The sequence below is a fragment of the Antedon mediterranea genome, chromosome 3 (assembly GCF_964355755.1).
Source record: "Antedon mediterranea chromosome 3, ecAntMedi1.1, whole genome shotgun sequence".
Classification (NCBI taxonomy): Eukaryota; Metazoa; Echinodermata; class Crinoidea; order Comatulida; family Antedonidae; genus Antedon; species Antedon mediterranea.
Window position 1 is genome coordinate 17,862,882 of NC_092672.1, and position 17,342 is coordinate 17,880,223.

The window sequence follows — 17,342 nt, forward strand, 5'->3', positions numbered from 1 at the left end:
GTAATTCTATTAATTTAATGAATAACATCACAGTTAAATCTGTCATCACCAAGATCATTATTAATATTTAGTATTATAATTACATATCTAAACTGTATCACTGTTTAACAATTTTTAAAACTCCGGTAAATGAATGACAATGCTATACAGTATACTGTTACATATTTTAAAACCATAGTTGAACAATAAAAACAAATCAAAGTAACCGTAGTATGACTATTGTAGTGTCTGGATTGGGAGACTAAGGGAAAGCGAGGCATTATGGGTTAAGGGAGATCGATAAGAACCTCATGGTTGGTAATCTGTATGTATACGTTGTACACAATGAAAGATGCAATAAATATACACAAGATATCACAACTATATTATAGATATTGTTTATTTACTTGTCCTCCTTTTTGTTGGAATCACTAACTTATAATAATTTATAACTAATACTAATTTAAAGAAGCTTACCATGTTTGTTATGACATTGCACAGTAAACCTTAAATACCATTCATACTACTTAATATATTGTATGTGATTTGAATTAAAACTAAAACTTTATAATTTAATTCTAAAGAACTTAGGTTTGTTTTGTTCAGATGTTCCAATGTTTCCCTCCATTCCAATAAGCTGTTTGATGCAACATACTTAGTTATATTGAATCTTTTTTAATACAAATTAAACAAAAATATGTAAATTAGTTGCATAGTAATCTTTATTCACAAACGTATATTTAGGATACTAGTTTTATTAAAATCACATGCGCACTGATGTAGTATGATGGTTTACTATGCAATGTTCATTCATTTATTTGCTTCTTAAATTAATAGTAAACTAGCAAGATACCCACCCCAGGGCGGGAGTTAGTTGCATTGCTGACACTGAAAGATCAGACTTTGACGGTCAATAGAAATAATGATAGAAAGTGACTCTTTGTAATACATATTAGAACACTCAGAGCAACAATGTAGTATTTACCTCCATGGTAGTAGTTTGTGTGTATTCAATTGTTCCAGTTAGGCCTAGTTCATCAGTAGTTCGTGATATACAACATTTCGCGTATTTGAATTTGGTACATATAAATGTAAGTGTTCAGGTGAACCAACTCTTGACAGGGCAACATACAGCATGCCATGTGAAAAAACCGTTGTATCTAGGTGTATGCCAACACTTCTGAACGTTTGACCCTGTGACTTATTTATGGTCATAGCAAAAGACAGTCTTATGGGAAATTGAAGGCGTTTAAATGTAAATGGCAGGTCACCGTCTGAAGGTGTCAACGGAATTCTCGTTATAAGTGCACGTTTTCCTGGTCCGTTTAAAATTACCACCTCAAGAACATTTGGATTTAGTTGTGGATAATACATCTAGTTCCATTAGGTGGATCCAATGATCTGACCACTATAATGGGACATCCGACTTTAAGTAACAGTAAGTGAGGCGGTAATGCTGTCGATAGAATTGAGAAACTCAACAGGAAAATGTACGGCTTCTTCATTAGTCAAAGTAGAGTCAATTGATTTAAATTGTTTTAAATTGTTTTAGTTCTCCAGGGTAGTTAGTAAGGACTGAATAATTAATTTGATTCACTGTTTCATTTAGTGGAGCAAGAATGGATCTTTCCAGAAACCATTGATGGTCAGTAGAATGGTTCAGAATTTGGCCGTATACAGCATCGATTAAAGCATTAGAACTTCCACAATGGTTTATGAATGCTGGCAACTTAATTGTATCTGGAGGTAGGAGAAGTTGTTAACGTCCTACACCGATTGATAAAAGAAATTCAGAAAACTCTTCAGAGCTGTTTGCTAGATGTACTCTCATATTGGTGGACATTTTGTAGGTTTTAAGATAAGATTGTTGAATAGCAGCATCAATGACATTGACTCAAGTACCGTTTTTCACTACAGGTGTTATCTGGCGCTTATCACCACACAACAATGTTGAAGATTAGTCCTCTTGTTTCCCTAAATATAGAAGCTAGGGTTGAGTTTTTATTAATACTTCATGTTGGGTGATCTCGGTTTGGACATCTAATGGAATTTTGAAGGTCGAATGAAGAGTTCTTCCACCTGGAATAAGCATAGCTGCAATCCCACTTGATGCACATGCAATCACAATCCACCCCTTCTAACGAATTGTGTGTAGTAAATACTTCAGAAGAAATGTCCTACCAGTTCCGCCAGGGGCATCTAAAAACACGATTCCAGGGATTTTGTTGTTGACCATATATAAAAAGTCTGTTGGTCATAATCAGTATAAAAAATGTAGTCTTTGTTCATGAGTTACTCAAAGTTCTGTGACTGGACTACGTGACTCTTGTTGAATTAAATGTAAACATTCATTGTGAATGATATGTCTTCCCACCTTCATGGTCAGACGGTAAACCTGCCGTATAAAAAAGGTCATCTGACATATGATGTTTATGTTGTTCCCATAATGATAATGGGTCTGTCACTTGGTTCGCAAGCTGTTTTCGCAAATGGTATCCGGTATTTGCTAAAGCAGCTTCTTCTAAAGCTTGGTGGTAATGTTGGTGATTATCAATTAGACCCATAGCTAGACATGTGGCGTGATAGGTGTCAAATTCTACTTCATTAAAGGTCTTTAAGTCCTTGTATGACATATGGCCACGCTTTTCGTGTAATATAGTCTCATATAGTAACACTCTCTTTGTTTTGGGCTAATCGTGTACACTCTTCCAAGACATGGAGACCTGAAAACTCCTGGGCTGCTTTCGGATGGTACACCTTGTTTGCGGTTCCATCTTTTAGCCTTGTTATGCCATGTATAATATTGGGAACTTCTACATAAAGTAGTGATTTTGCGAAGTCGTCTGTTTGACAAAGAGTGAAAAATGCAGTCAGCATAGTTTTTGGAGGGGTCCCCAAAGCGATTTGACATGCATTTTCTTCTGTGAAGTAAACTCATTTTCAAAGTGTATGCATAACTGAAACACTGGAGGGTATCTTTCATGAATGGGAAATCCGAGTATCCGCATCGCTGCCTCCATACTGCCGACATATCTAGCTTCTTGATACTGAGTAATCTCGTCATTAGCGTCCATTGTCTGAACAGAGAATATTTTAAAACGTATTTGATACATTTGATTGAACTGCAGATTTCTACATTAGTATGACAGCCCATCTGGCGCAGGAGTTCTTTATTATACGGTACAATCCTAGCTGCCATGTTCTTTTTGTTAATATATTTACCTTTAGCAATATTGAAAATGTATTAATATGATTTATACTACAATTGAAATGTACCGCTTTACATTTTATTGTTATTTTCATTTCTGTGTCTTATTTATCTGTGTGAAGATGAATGGAATATCCATCAGTTCCATGCATGAAAAGGATTGGGTATTGAAGTGTATCATACGCTCTGTGCAATTCTGACACGTGCCGTAACCCTCCTTCTCGTTCATGCAAAACGACATCTCTATTCATACACGGTTCGTTGGGCATCAGAATGGCAACCTCGTTTCCAGTAGCTGGGTTGTACCTGCGAGCATGCTGGTTGGCAGGTCGCTTGTCCTCATGAATCACAATTCTCATGTTAGGGTCATCAATATTATCAACCATTTCTAGGGCGATGTTTAGATTACGAATATATTTGTAATGTTGGTGTAATAGTCCATTCAACGTATGGAGTATGTGTGGTTTCAGTTTAGATCTGAATAATGATCGACGGGTTTGTTGTTCCAAGTTATTATCCACAGTATATTTGCAGAAACTGTGGTGTAGCATCTGCATGTGGCCGTAAACTTTTTATATTTTATGACAAACTTGGCCCTGAACAGTAAAGTTTGGATTCCAGCCTTGTATATTGCGCTGCTTACAACCAAAACTGGTCATTTGGAAGGCTGAATTATGAAGGCTGAATTATAAAGCCTGATGTCAGCTAAAAAAATAAGCGGAATCAGCATTAGTTCCATTCAAAAGCGACATAAGATATTGAGGTGGTGATGGTATTGACGCAAGATTTTAATACCCCATATGTAAGGTTACGTGCAGTAATACAAATTAAAATACAAACAAACAGACAGACAGACGTATAAACTCTCTCACTTATAATATAGATCCAATAAAAAGGAGGATGACAAATAATAATAATAACAATAAAGTCCTTTACGATTACAATAACATAGTCATACTACTGTAGTAACGGTTTTATTTGATTTGTCTTTAATTTTAAACACAAGCAAGAAAGAAAGTGGGTATAGTTTTAAAGTGAAATATTGCAAGAGTTTAAATTTGGTATTATAGCATAAAGATTTGGGCAGTCTATGTGTGTGGAGACGGCGTGACTTTCCCTATCTATAAATTAAAAGTAGACAGTACAAACAACAACATTATTGTTAAAGAATTGAGAAGTTTAATACGATTGTACAAACTAAAAGGTCCATGTTTCCATTTCTTACCTCAGCACCAACCATGATGGGACTGAGGTGGTGCAGAAGACCCCATCCCTTAACCGCCCCTACCATTGAAATTGGCTCGACCTACGTGTATATTTCAGATTCAAATCTCTTTTTAAGGTTATATACAATTGACTCTAAGCTGGAACTTTGATACAATTTTTACATGACTTAATTTCTGGTCAACTATAGGTCCATATTATCAAAATATCCTTACTCAATCCGAACACGATGGGTGAAAACCATCATCCACATCCGGTGTATTAGAAATTTAATAGACACATACAAATTAATCGTAATTGGTAGGTCTATTAAAGGCTTTCAAATTCGATCCCTCTATAAAAACTAGTTTAAGGGCCTGGAGTAGCGTATCGTATGGTGTATCGTGGGCAACGTGTTATCATGTGATACCTGAAAACAAAGGCTCCACTTTTTCATAACTTTGTCACTTTGTGACCTGGTTGCTAAATATTTCTATGGTCATTTTCTTGATCAGTGGTCTTTTTGTCTTTTGAGTGTATTTTGATATTAAGCAAAGACAACATTCGCTAGTTACTAAAAATGCAAGTGTGCTCCACATAAAAATGATTGTACCAGCTATAGGTTAAATGTCAAAATAAGGTGTTTTTTAACATTTTGTGTATTTCTGTTGTATTAGAGCAAATATAAATATATGTTTTGCGAGTAATTCAGTTCAGTTAGAATTTTAATTGTGTATATGACGTACACGGCAATTGAGTACAACTGATTTTTTAATTGACAGTTACATTACAAATAAAATTAATATCGTCGATTTTGTTTAGGTGTTGTAATAAGAGTTGTGTCGCATCCTTGGGAATTATTGTTATAATGTCATCCTTTTCCATAGCCTCAGTTTGATATCGGTGTTATTATTGTTTTATTTATTTGTTTTATATAACATCTAAATAGATTCCTGTCATTTGAATCAGATTGAATAAAAGGTTGGCCTATAACTAGGCCTACATTTGATTCACATTGATTGAAACAGTAATATTTGGTTTTTAATAATACTGTATATTAAATATTATATTTATTTGGATTTAATAAAACACAACTAATGTAGTGTTAATTTATGTGAACAAACAACCAAAAAATCTTAGGCCTAGTAAAGCTAAAGTGCCTAGGCCTAGCCTAATAATGCTATTTAAATGTTTAAAAGAAATAGCTCCAAGATAATTAACAATATTATTTTAATTTACTGTAGATAACCATAATAAATGCACTCGCTTCCAAAGTACTAATGACTTATCTATTCCGTTATGGAATAACTCTCAGGGTAAAAGAACATTTGTTTATACTTATAGATCAACAAAACTATGGAACTCTATACCAAATAACATAAAATCAGAACTGCATAATGTCTTTGGCAACTTTTAAATCTTCACTATAGAAAACATATGTATTAATCTTTTTGCCTTCACAATTGTAAATAGTTTTATATCTCTTTTCTTTCTTTTTGTTTTTCTTTATTTTTATTATAAATATGTTTACTGAACCACTGAATCAGTACATTTGTATTGAAATGGTATTTCAGTTTAAAGAAAGAACAAATAAAATAATAATACTAACAGGCCTAGGTCTAGCTACGCTAGAAAGGCAGTGCTACCATTGCGAAACTTCTACAGGTAACTGGAACTCATCTGGGCTACTCCTGTTTTTTCCAACGATTCCACGTCTTGTAGATGTTCCCATTAATTAATCAAATTCATACAAACTAAAGCTAATTTAAATCTCTCTAAAAATGTAATTCCATCGCTAAACCATTCACAAAATTCAATCTTCGCGGCGGAAGTACAAAATAGGGGGCGCTATTGTACTTCAAATGCAATAGTATAAAAAAAATATTTGCCAAACGTGAAAAGATTTTTTTTTTCGTACACAAAAAAATGTAATATTGAACGACTGTTGAACGCCATGTACTCATAATCGTCCAATCAAATGACAGGAATTTAATTAGGTGTTTTATAAAAACAATATTGTGTATAAATGCATGTGGCTGGCAGGGCGTTTATTCAAGGAAATAAAGGCCCCAGTGCATTTATTTCAAGGAAATAAAGGCCCTGGGGTGTTTATTCAAGGAAATAAAGGCCCTGGGGCGTTTATTTAAAGGGAGACGTTTATTCAAAGCGGGGCGTTTATTAACAAACATTTAATTGGTTATTAGTTTATTGACAGTCATCTTTGACTGCTATGTCATATGCCTACGTCTACTTGTATATCAACCAGTAAGCAAACATCTAAATTCAGTTGCCTAGTACTCCCTTGTAGTACTGTACTTACCTGAATCAACAAAAGCTTTGACAGGATAACCATTGACTTTGCAATCAATGTACAGCATAACAACCTGGCCGAAGCTCTCGGGAGCATGCTCCATTGCAACTTCCATATTCGCGTCTATATTATGCTGTCTATTTGAAAGAAACAATCATAATTTCAATTGCTTTAAATCAATTCTTTCACATTTCAAATTTTTTGAAGGAAAGGGCCTGCCACTCAATTTGAATTATGTATTGTATTTCACTCATTGATATTTAAAAATGTAATAAATAACCATGATCATCATCAAATAAAGATTAAAATGACATTAAAAGTAAAATAGCTTAAAATTGTACTTTTCACTTAAATTATATTAAATGAGATAGAAAATTGTCTTAAGTACTTAATAGTTTCTGCAATCTTTTCTTGAGCCGAAGGATCCATGGGATCTGCAGTTGCCATTCTGATATGCTCCCTATCTCTATCTGCTTGTTCTTTTCTTTGCCTCTCCAGCTCGTTTGTAAACTTCTCTGTTTTAGATATTAGATGAATAATTATTTTATTAGTTTCCGCGCTAAACACATGCCTAAATAATGTTGCATTGTAAGGAATACCAAATGGCCTACAACAGACCACATATACATTGCCTTAGTGCTAACAAACCCTGCTAGAGATTCCACGGGCGGAAGTAGCCTATAATGCAGTGCAGTGTGATTTTCTACTATACCTAATTTACCTCCGCCAAGGAGGTATATGTAATCGGTAGCGTGTGTTTGTTTGTTACTTGGCAAAAAAGAATTTTGCCAAGTATAGTATTCACTTTGTTTGTATGTATGTTTGTTTGTTTGTTAGCACGATAGCGCCTACAGTTTTGAAGTTATCATTCTGAATTTTTGGGTGTAGATAGGTATATACTTTCAGACCATGCCTATTGAAAATCAACAAAATTGGTTTATTAATAACTTCACAAATAACAAAAATGATATTATTTTCAGACCGGCTAGTGTTAAAAGATAGGAGACAATTATTAAAAGCCGGTGAGCAGTTTTAAAGTAACACGTAAACTGAAATTACATTTTCTCGAGAACTACTTGTCCAAAAAACATCATTTTTGGACAAGAGGCAAGGGTTATAATTTGTGATTTGTAATTTTAAAACAAAAGTTGATTCAATGTACCGGCTTTTTCATACGAGTAGTTTTAAAAAACCTATTTCTTTTCAAATTCACCCGTTTGTTTTTGGCGTTGCTGTTCTATTGTTATTCAAATTAAACTATTGTTAGTTGTACTTAGTTTTTGCCTAATATGTTATTATGGTAATTCACGTTTTAAAGATAGACTTTTACTTAATAAAATAGTTAAACAAGGCAGTAGAATAGTAGGCTCTGAACAAATTCAACCTGAAGTTTTATATAAGGAATTAGTAATTAAACAATTGAAAATTATTTTAAAAGACCACGCTCATCCTCTGCACTATAAATTTAACAAAAGTCAACGTTGTGACAGACTCCTTCAAAGAAAAATTAAAACAAATAGATATGGCAATTCATTCGTCCCTGCCGCTATACGATTATATAATGAATGATAATATCATTCATTATATAATCGTATAATCTAATATCATTCATTATATAATCGTATAATCGTATTTTATGCGCTAGTTTTATTTTTTGTAGTATTTTAAATCGACTTTTTAGGATTTTATATGTATATTTTGTATGGCTTTTTTTTTATCGTATTTTATATTTTATGTACTGTATCCATTTTATATTTGTATGTACTGTATTTTGAAAAGGCCAACAGAGTTTCCCCATGGGGATAATAAAGTTTTAATTGAATTGAATTGATAATTAGTTTTGTTGGTACCAGTGTGTGTCCTTCCTTATTTCTGTACATAGGTATACACTTACAGAACATGCCTATTGATTTTCAGGTAAATTGATATATTGTTTGTCACAAAAGCTTATCTTCCGTACGATATATTAAATAGCACGCATTCTGTCTTCTTTAACATGGACATATTCTTTGATATGGATCAAAACATTAGTCGACTGGTCAAGCGGTTTAGCTTACCACATGTAAGAGGCGCCGCAAATCGGCACAGCTTCAAGACACTCCTCGATCGTTATTCTGGTCAAGCTTGATTTTAGAAAGGTCATTGTTGCAATGCCGGAATTGTTTGTATCAAAACATTATTTAATCAAATTATTAACCCCAGCAGGATTTTAACAATGTAAAGCTAATACCTAAAGCAAAAAAATGTATCTTTCAACATGCTCCCAATCAGTGGATATATTTTGCCAAGTACTTCACTCAGTTTCTGAGTGCTTTCATTTGTTTGTTTGTTAGCAGGATTACTCAAAAAGTAATTACAAGATCTTTACCAAAATGAATAGACAGATCGATATGTGGTCAAGGACCATTCCATTAAATTTTGGGACCAATTGGGACCACAGTCCCAATTCTGGACCACTTTTTAGTATACTTTTTCAGACCTGCTAGTGTTAAAAGATAGGACAGAATTTTTCAAAAGCCGGCGAGCAGTCTTAAAGTAACAAGTAAACTGAAATTGCATTTTCTCGAGAACTACTTGTCCAAAAAACTTTATTTTTTAACAAGAGGCAAGAGTTATAATTTGTGATTTGTAATTTTAAAACATAATTTGATTTTAATGTGCACGTTTTTTGATGCGAGTTCTATTGTTAGTCAACTGAAGCTATTGTTAATTGAAAGGCTTGTTACATAACCATTACACCAAACTCGCATACACATGCTTGTAATGAAATTAGCCTAAATCACAAACAGCATTAAGACACACACAAATATATATATATTTTTTAACCGGAGAAATCTTATGTAGGAGAATTTTACAGTAGGCGGAGGTATGCACTCTCGGAGTGGCTTTCTAGTTGTATACTGTTTTAAATTTAAATATAAAAAGTAGAATAAAAAGTTTTTCCAATACTGCATAATGCAGCTTTCTAATTCGCTAATAGTTTGTTTGTTTGTGAGCATCACTTGGGTTAATCATGGAGGATATATACAGATTTCCTCCATGGGTTAATGCAGACACTGTACCAGATAAAGATTCGGATCCACTGCACAATACGGATGGACAAAAGAAAATGAGCATAATGTCTGACTGGTTTCCTGAATAGGCATCCTTTTTGAAGATGTTTCTGGGACTGAAAACAATGAAGATGATACAAGTTCTGGGCCAGAGTGGAGCAATGACAATAAACCTAAAAATATACTGTTTTTATATCTAATCATTTAAATTTACAGAATAATCGATATTTCTCTCATATACCGATTTTATGCTTGCTATCATTTATTTAATATAAATATTTCTATGTACATGTGTACATATTTCAATGATTACGATTATCCATAGTTTTTACTTTAACATGTATAAATAGTAATACAGTCAACTCTCTTAACACCTTTGGGCTGACCTAATATGTAATATGTTTTCTGGAAATTCTGGTATTCAGAATGTGTTTAAATTGAAAAAAAAATGAATTTGAGACATTTTATACAGTACTTCAATAATTTAAATTGAAACTTGGCAAAATTGAAATTTATATGCGTGCGCACGCAGCGTTAAAAACATATTTTTTCCGTGTGATTTATGTTTTTCCAGCCTCTTCTAGTAATTTTACCAACTTTTAAACAATTTCGGCTTAAAATTATGTCATACGAGCACATCGAATTGGAAAATTTGCGCGCGTTTTTGATGAAAAAGTTCAAAAATTCGTCAAAATTTTGCCTTTTTTAAATAGTCGTACTGTAGATTTTAAACTATGTGGTGAACTTTTTTTAAATTACATATTCTGGAAGTTGATAAGAACATGAATCAAAATGGCTAACCGGACATTGTGACGTCATCGTATGTCCACTCGAATATAAAATATAGGATTTTTGTCTTTTTCGTCATAGCTCATCACATTTAATAGGGCGCATCTCATATTCGTATTTCATTTCCCCCCTATTTTTTATATTGTCTAGGTCAATCAATTATCTTTCGCATGAATTACAATTTTTAAAATTGTGATGACGTCATCATGTTCAAAAACGTGAATAACGTGGGTAACTTACTTTCATCATTATAGTAAATTTCAATATAAAAAGTGATATTCATGATTAAAACATTCCCTGAAAGCTGTTAAATTGTAGATACGAATTCATGTAAAAATTGTGCACATCGGATGTTGTGACGTCATCATATGGCCACTTGAATTATAAAAGTTGTATTTTCATTTTTTTTTTTCAGTAATTTGGCTTTGGATTTAAAATAATTATTAATATACTCTTTTAATAAGCATTGGGCTACATATAGATTTTATATACAGTATATGTAGACCTATAAATAGTTCAATATACTGTACCTAAACAAAACTATTATTTCTGTAAAATTACAGAGTTTTTATTTTTTCATTTATTTGATGAGTTGCAAATAGATTAATGCACCAATATACTTTCAGTTAAAGTTACACTTTATTCAATTAAACATTGTTTTTGTTTTTTTTTATATTGTTGGTTCAGGTGTAATTAAAACATTAAAATAAATTGCAACCGACCGAAAATACTAGGCCCTACTCAGCCTACGCCTCGGTCAAAATAATGATGAAAATTCCTTCTCAGCGATCGAGAACAAGGCACCGAAGGATTTATTGCTAAAATATTGTTTGAATAAAGAAGCTTACAACATTTCTTAGATAAATTTTGATGAAATGTATAGTGTACCTTGCTTGACAAATTCTTTGTCCATTATATCATATAATAATATAATCTATCGTAAAAAAAAAATCATTGCCATGCTCTCCAAAGATCCATCCGGTTGCGTTCATCTGTCTGTTCGTTGTTGTAGACAAACAAACAATAATTTAAACATTATGATGATGTTCACTAAGGGCCTATTAAAAACGTGCCTCATACACTGTGTAGCCAAAACGTTCCCTAAATCCCTAAATTTACAATCGCGTATTCTATAATTTTACTCGATGCTATTCGATTGTTGTTTGACGTTCATCACGGAGGCAAAATAAATTAGGCAATTTGATATTCAACAAATTACACAAGAAACTCAAATCGCGAAAATAAAAGGTCGCGAAATAGTTAAAAATGTAAAATCAGGAACCTTTTGGGCTTTACAGTACCTTATAATATTCAAATGAGGATGATAGAACTATGGCAGTACATAGTCTGTAATAGCTTATTTCAAAGAGAAGATCATGGTTGCTGGTGGTATCAACAATTTCTGGTAGGATACTTAGGAGGGGTATGTAAGGACCAAGGTAGTGTATATGTGGTCTGTAATAGGTCATTAGTGATTCCTTACAATGTGTTAAATCATATAATAATAATATTGGTTGCAATATCTAAGATAGCCTAGTTGAGGGGAAGTGTGGTCTCGTTTGTTGTTACCCATTTAGTATTGTATGAACTCAACTTGTTCATTTGGCATTATGGTCATTGTGAGTGAGTGGTACAGGTATCTCACTCATCTATACTATCCTCATTTTTTAGGCCATCTATGGGTGGTGGGGGAGTGGGTCTATATGGCCTATTGCAGTGGAAAAAATGTCTGTCGTTTGTGAATTTGGTATGAAGATGTCAATGGGCATCTCATGGTGGTGAAATTAGCTGGAATCTCTTTTCTATTTTTTTTAAGCACCCTTTCTGGTCCCCCAGTTATATATGCACTGAGGGTACCTGGTAGACTCCATTTTCTTTGACTTCAGGTAACCCCCTACACAATTACTTAGCTCATATAACCAAATGTCTCTTGGCTGCCTGTCTTACTATCATATGACGAAACAATTCTCATACAGCACAAACAAGCAAACTAGTATTTTTAAAGGGGGATTCTGGGTTTAAAATATCTTTTAAATATCGTTTATTTATTAATAACAAATATTATAACAATATAGACATGTCAGAATGAAAAAGTAATAACGAGAAATTTAAAAAATTAAATTTCATATACATTTTAGGGTAAATTCATGGAAAGTCTCTTTTTCAGCAGCTTAGGGAAGCTCATTAATATTCCAAACTCGCGACGTCATGTGTACGTTGTGTTTGTCAACTAATTTAAACATCTCTTTCCTCTGTCAAACGACGACCACCCAAGCATTGTGAAATACATTTTTTAAAGATTTTCTAAGCTAGGCCTAAAGTGTAATAACAGTAGCATATATTTATTTGACATTTAATGAAATACAAAATTTAGTACAGATCATTGAGTCGTAAATTATACTATTTCTATACCCCTATAAGTACAGATCGTATTATCGGCTTCACGTACTAGGCCTAGCCTAAATCGGTTTTTTTATGGATGAGAGCCATTCTGACTAGGGATTCCATGCCACGATGGCTACGTTAAAACATTGGGGCCCATGGGCCTAGCTAGCCTACTAGACGATTGACCCATAAATGACAAAACTTAGTGGATTCCAAACCTATCCTATCAACCAATCTCCTATCTAAACCTAAAACGTTCTAAAATCGGCGGTAAATATTGAGGCAAAACAAGAAGGTCCGATTGGCGTCCGCACGTATGGTGTCCCGACGATCGTCTAGCCTAGGCCTAAAATAGTTTACTCTCCAAAAAAGCAGATACTGCATCAAGCAAGTAAGAAGGAGTCCTAGTCTAGCCGATCTGGCCCAGTTAAAAATTGAGCTAGCTAGTGTAGTACTGTAGACCCTATGGGAATTGATACTACCAGGCCTTTTACTATAGGCTACACTTGTTAAAATTAGCAATACTTTATGTTTACAAATATTCCAACTCTCTCATTCGAGCTAAGATATTATCTATACCATTCCGGTAGGTCGAGTCGACCTTCAATCAAATACTGTACATCGTTCATGTTATGATTATAGACGAGGTATACTCGACCCGACCAGTTTGGTATTGTATATTGTATCTGTATCACGTGATGATGCCAGGCATGGGCAGAGACCAAGCGTGTCGTCGTCTTGCTCAGCAGGAATGTATATGTTACACTTTATTGATTTTGAAGGCTTTTCCCTAAAAGTCAGTGCGAAAATCGGCAAACGTAAAGTAAAACTTATCTAATTTTTTACTGTTTTAAATGATGAATTTTCATAAAATATTGACTTGATAAATGGGAAGAATGACTAAATATACACCAGATAAGCATAATTTTACAAAAGTAATTGATATGGTTTTAAATGATGAGTCGTCGCATTTCATGAATTTCCTATTCTGTAACACAGTGTCATATCGCCGTAGCTGCACTTGCAATTTTGGCTTCACGTCACAGCCTTCATTCTGCTTCACCGCTCGCTTATAATGAGTGAAACTTTTACCGTTTAAGAGAAAAAAAATTATATTTTATATTTTTGACTAATTATTTTAAAATTGCACTTGATAAATCAATTTTTTTACAAAGTTTTCTTCAAATGCTATTACAGGTATCTTTTAGGTCCAGTTATTGTCTGTTTGATAATATATAAACAAAACATCAACAAAATTGCAGTTCACTGCTGTTGAATTTCTCAATGCTGTAATGCATGTGTGAATATGGTTAGTATTGTAAGTACCTAATTACACGTCAAGTTACACATTTCTTACACCTGTGTAAAACGTGTGGGCTTGGTATATGACATATAGTCAGTACTGCATAATCCAACTACCAAATATAGAAAGTTACATTCAATACCTAGACTACCACTTGTAAGGGCATCTGCTAACCGTGGGTTTCGTTGTTTTAACAAGGCTGCTTGGTCAGGGTTGGCTAGCAAAGAATCCCGTAATAATGCTGGATTTGGACTTGTAACTCTAGGCTGCATTGTCCTTGGTTGCTGTGACCATGTCTGGTTTGATGATCCTGGGACTGATATTCGGCTAAAATCTATTCCCAAGCCTGATGTTGTTGGAGACATTGCAGCTATCAAATAAAATGATATCATAAAAGATTGTGAAAAGTGAATATTAACGTTTTCCTATAACATAATCAAATAAAAATCATAAAAAATTTTAATTTAATTATACAGTATCTCCATAAAATGGTAAGCCTACAGTTTTTTGGGGGGTTTTTTTTGCCTTTCCTCGCCCACTATTTTTTTGTCATAAGATTGACTTGTAGCTGTAGATGTGCAAGAAACTTTGTTTTATGACTTTACGCGCAATTTATTGGATTTCGCGTATTTAAACATAGATTGAAACCCATACCGTAAAACCTCGAAAAGAAGCCCATGGGCTTCTTCTTTTTTTAGTGCTCTTGGGTGGGCTTCTTTTCGAGATGGGCTTCTTTTCGAGATGGGCTTCTTTTCGAGAGTACTTTTGAAAACTGTAGAGGGGGGCTTCTTTTCGAAATGAATGCTGTAAATTTTGTGAATTTCTACTACAATAATGTGACTTTTGAAACATTTTTTCAACCATGAAATTATGTTTAATATACCAATTAAAAAACAATATAAAAAGCAAAAAAACAGTCCTATGATTCACCGTCAAATACAATAATTTCGTCATCATCTCAATACAGTATGAGTAGTCTATCTCGAAATGAAGCCCATACTATCTTGAAAAGAAGCCCAGGGGGCTTCATTTCGAGATGGGCTTCTTTTCGAGGGTACTTTTGCAAACTGTAGAGAGGGGCTTCTTTTCGAGATGGGCTTCATTTCGAGGTTTAAGCCCATGGGCTTCTTTTCGAGGTTTTACGGTATAACAATTCAAATTGAAACTTAGCAAAAGTGTAATTTATATCATGCGCTAACTGTCTGTGGAAAAAAAATGGCATGTTTCACAGAAAGTTACATGCGCACGCGAGTTTAAAAATATAAGATGCGAAAAATCAATTTCTCATCAACTTTCTACGTGTTTCATGTAATTTTAAGCATGTCAAAAATGGGCTTCTTTTCCAAATGAATGCCTTTAGCCTTCTTTTAAATATAATATAGGCTTCTTTTCGAGATAATAATAAAATGGGAATATCAAAGGAACAAAAGTAAAAAATAATTTCGATTTGAACAAAAAATGTTTAAAAAATGATATTTTGTGGCTGCAATTCAAAAATCTACAGGCTTCATTTTGAGAAAAGAAGCCCATCATGAAGCAGACCCAGTCTTTAAAAAAAAAGATGTCAATGGGCTTCGTTTCAATGTTTTACGGTAGACTGTCTAATCCATACCTTTATAAATTACTATGAATACAATATATAACATTATTTTTAACGTCATTTTTTAAGTTTGGAAATAGAAAACCAGCTGAAAGAAATATCGATACATTAACTTTGAACAGGTAAGCGATGTGAAAACCTTTTGTACTACAGTCGTAAAGTTGACATTCACCCCCCGCCCCCCAATATAAAATCGGCGCCAACAGTTACAATTAAACAATAAAACAATAAATGTGCAAAAAACTACCGTTTTAAAACTTAGCGAGTGGAATATCTACACATTACATGCGTAACTGCAAATGATGTACAAAACTGACATATGGAAAGTATGAAAATGAAAAAATGGTACATCAACTGTACGTAAGCGGAGCCAAAAACTACCGTTATCACATGAAATCACAAACAAGCAACGGTGTGTAATACTGGCCAATCGAAAGTAGGTGATTGAAATGCAACCACTTTAACTCAAGAAAATACGTTCGGTGCGAAAAATCGCTGGAAAGTCGATGCTTCAAATATCATTTTTTGAACTCACGAATGGGCGTATCGTGTGCAAAACAGTTGTTTCCACTGTTGAACAGGCGAACGGGGTATAAAACAGGCAATATTAGAATTAGAATGCGATGAACTATAATTATTAAGATGCTTTGTTTAAAATGTTCACGAACTACATGAAATGTTGATAAATGAGCTGGCTAAATGTATACCTGTATTAACGTTAGATCAATTCAATTATTGCTGCCTGGGCTTAACATTCTTTAGATGGTTTGTGTTATGAGTAGTTTGTTCGGCGTATTGTCGTTTGGGCTAGTGGATGGTCACACATTGTATTGGATGGTGTAGATACTAGGTGAATGGTTTAAGTTTGTTTTACGCAAAATGTTAACGTAGATCGTGAATTAGGCTTGAGGAAAAAACATGTTTTTAAAACTCTCTTTTTTCATAATTTTAATTAAATTTTGGGAGTTTAAATCAGGTAAACGTATTCTTAAATAGTGCATTATTTCGAAAATGCAAAAACATGTAATCTGCCAGGGTAGGCGAGACGTATTTTGACTGATTACGTGAATTTTGAAATGACGACAAAGAGAGGGTTTTGCCAGATCGGGTCACATATACTGTAGATATACTTTCTACTACTAGCCTAGGCCTACTAGGCTACTATAATTTTTTTCTTCATTTTTTTTTTTTAAAGAAATTATTTAGGTCGGGCGAATTCTGGCAAGTATACCCTAGCTAGCCTAGGCCTACGTAAAAATTCATTTCAATCTATAACAGGGGCGGATCCAGGATTATTTTTGCGGGGGGGCACATGCGATCGTAGAGAGCAAAAAAAAATGCATTTTATGGTGTTCGAGATCACTAACGCACTCTGATTCGATCATCTGTAAAGGGTCTTGCACACCTCACCTATTCACAGTTCCGAACTTCAGGGTGGCGAAAGTATTTTTCCCAAAGACTTTCTCTGAAAATCCGAGTGAGGGCGTCCTATTTCGTCCCATTTTAGGGGA

At 33.9% G+C, this 17,342-nt stretch overlaps 1 protein-coding gene across 2 annotated transcripts in view; it reads right to left on the reverse strand.

Moving 5' to 3' along the window:
• The window catches only part of LOC140044982 (protein DDI1 homolog 2-like), a 40,042-nt gene that overhangs the window by 19,306 nt on the left and 3,394 nt on the right, over nucleotides 1-17,342 (reverse strand). For both annotated transcript variants that reach the window (XM_072089704.1, XM_072089703.1), the window contains exons 2-4: nucleotides 14,374-14,601; nucleotides 7,090-7,216; nucleotides 6,711-6,838 (exon numbers count right to left, since the gene is read on the reverse strand). In XM_072089704.1, coding sequence (XP_071945805.1) covers nucleotides 6,711-6,838; nucleotides 7,090-7,216; nucleotides 14,374-14,596 — 478 coding nt within the window. In that variant the 5' untranslated portion in view covers nucleotides 14,597-14,601. The remainder of the gene's footprint in view (nucleotides 1-6,710; nucleotides 6,839-7,089; nucleotides 7,217-14,373; nucleotides 14,602-17,342) is intronic.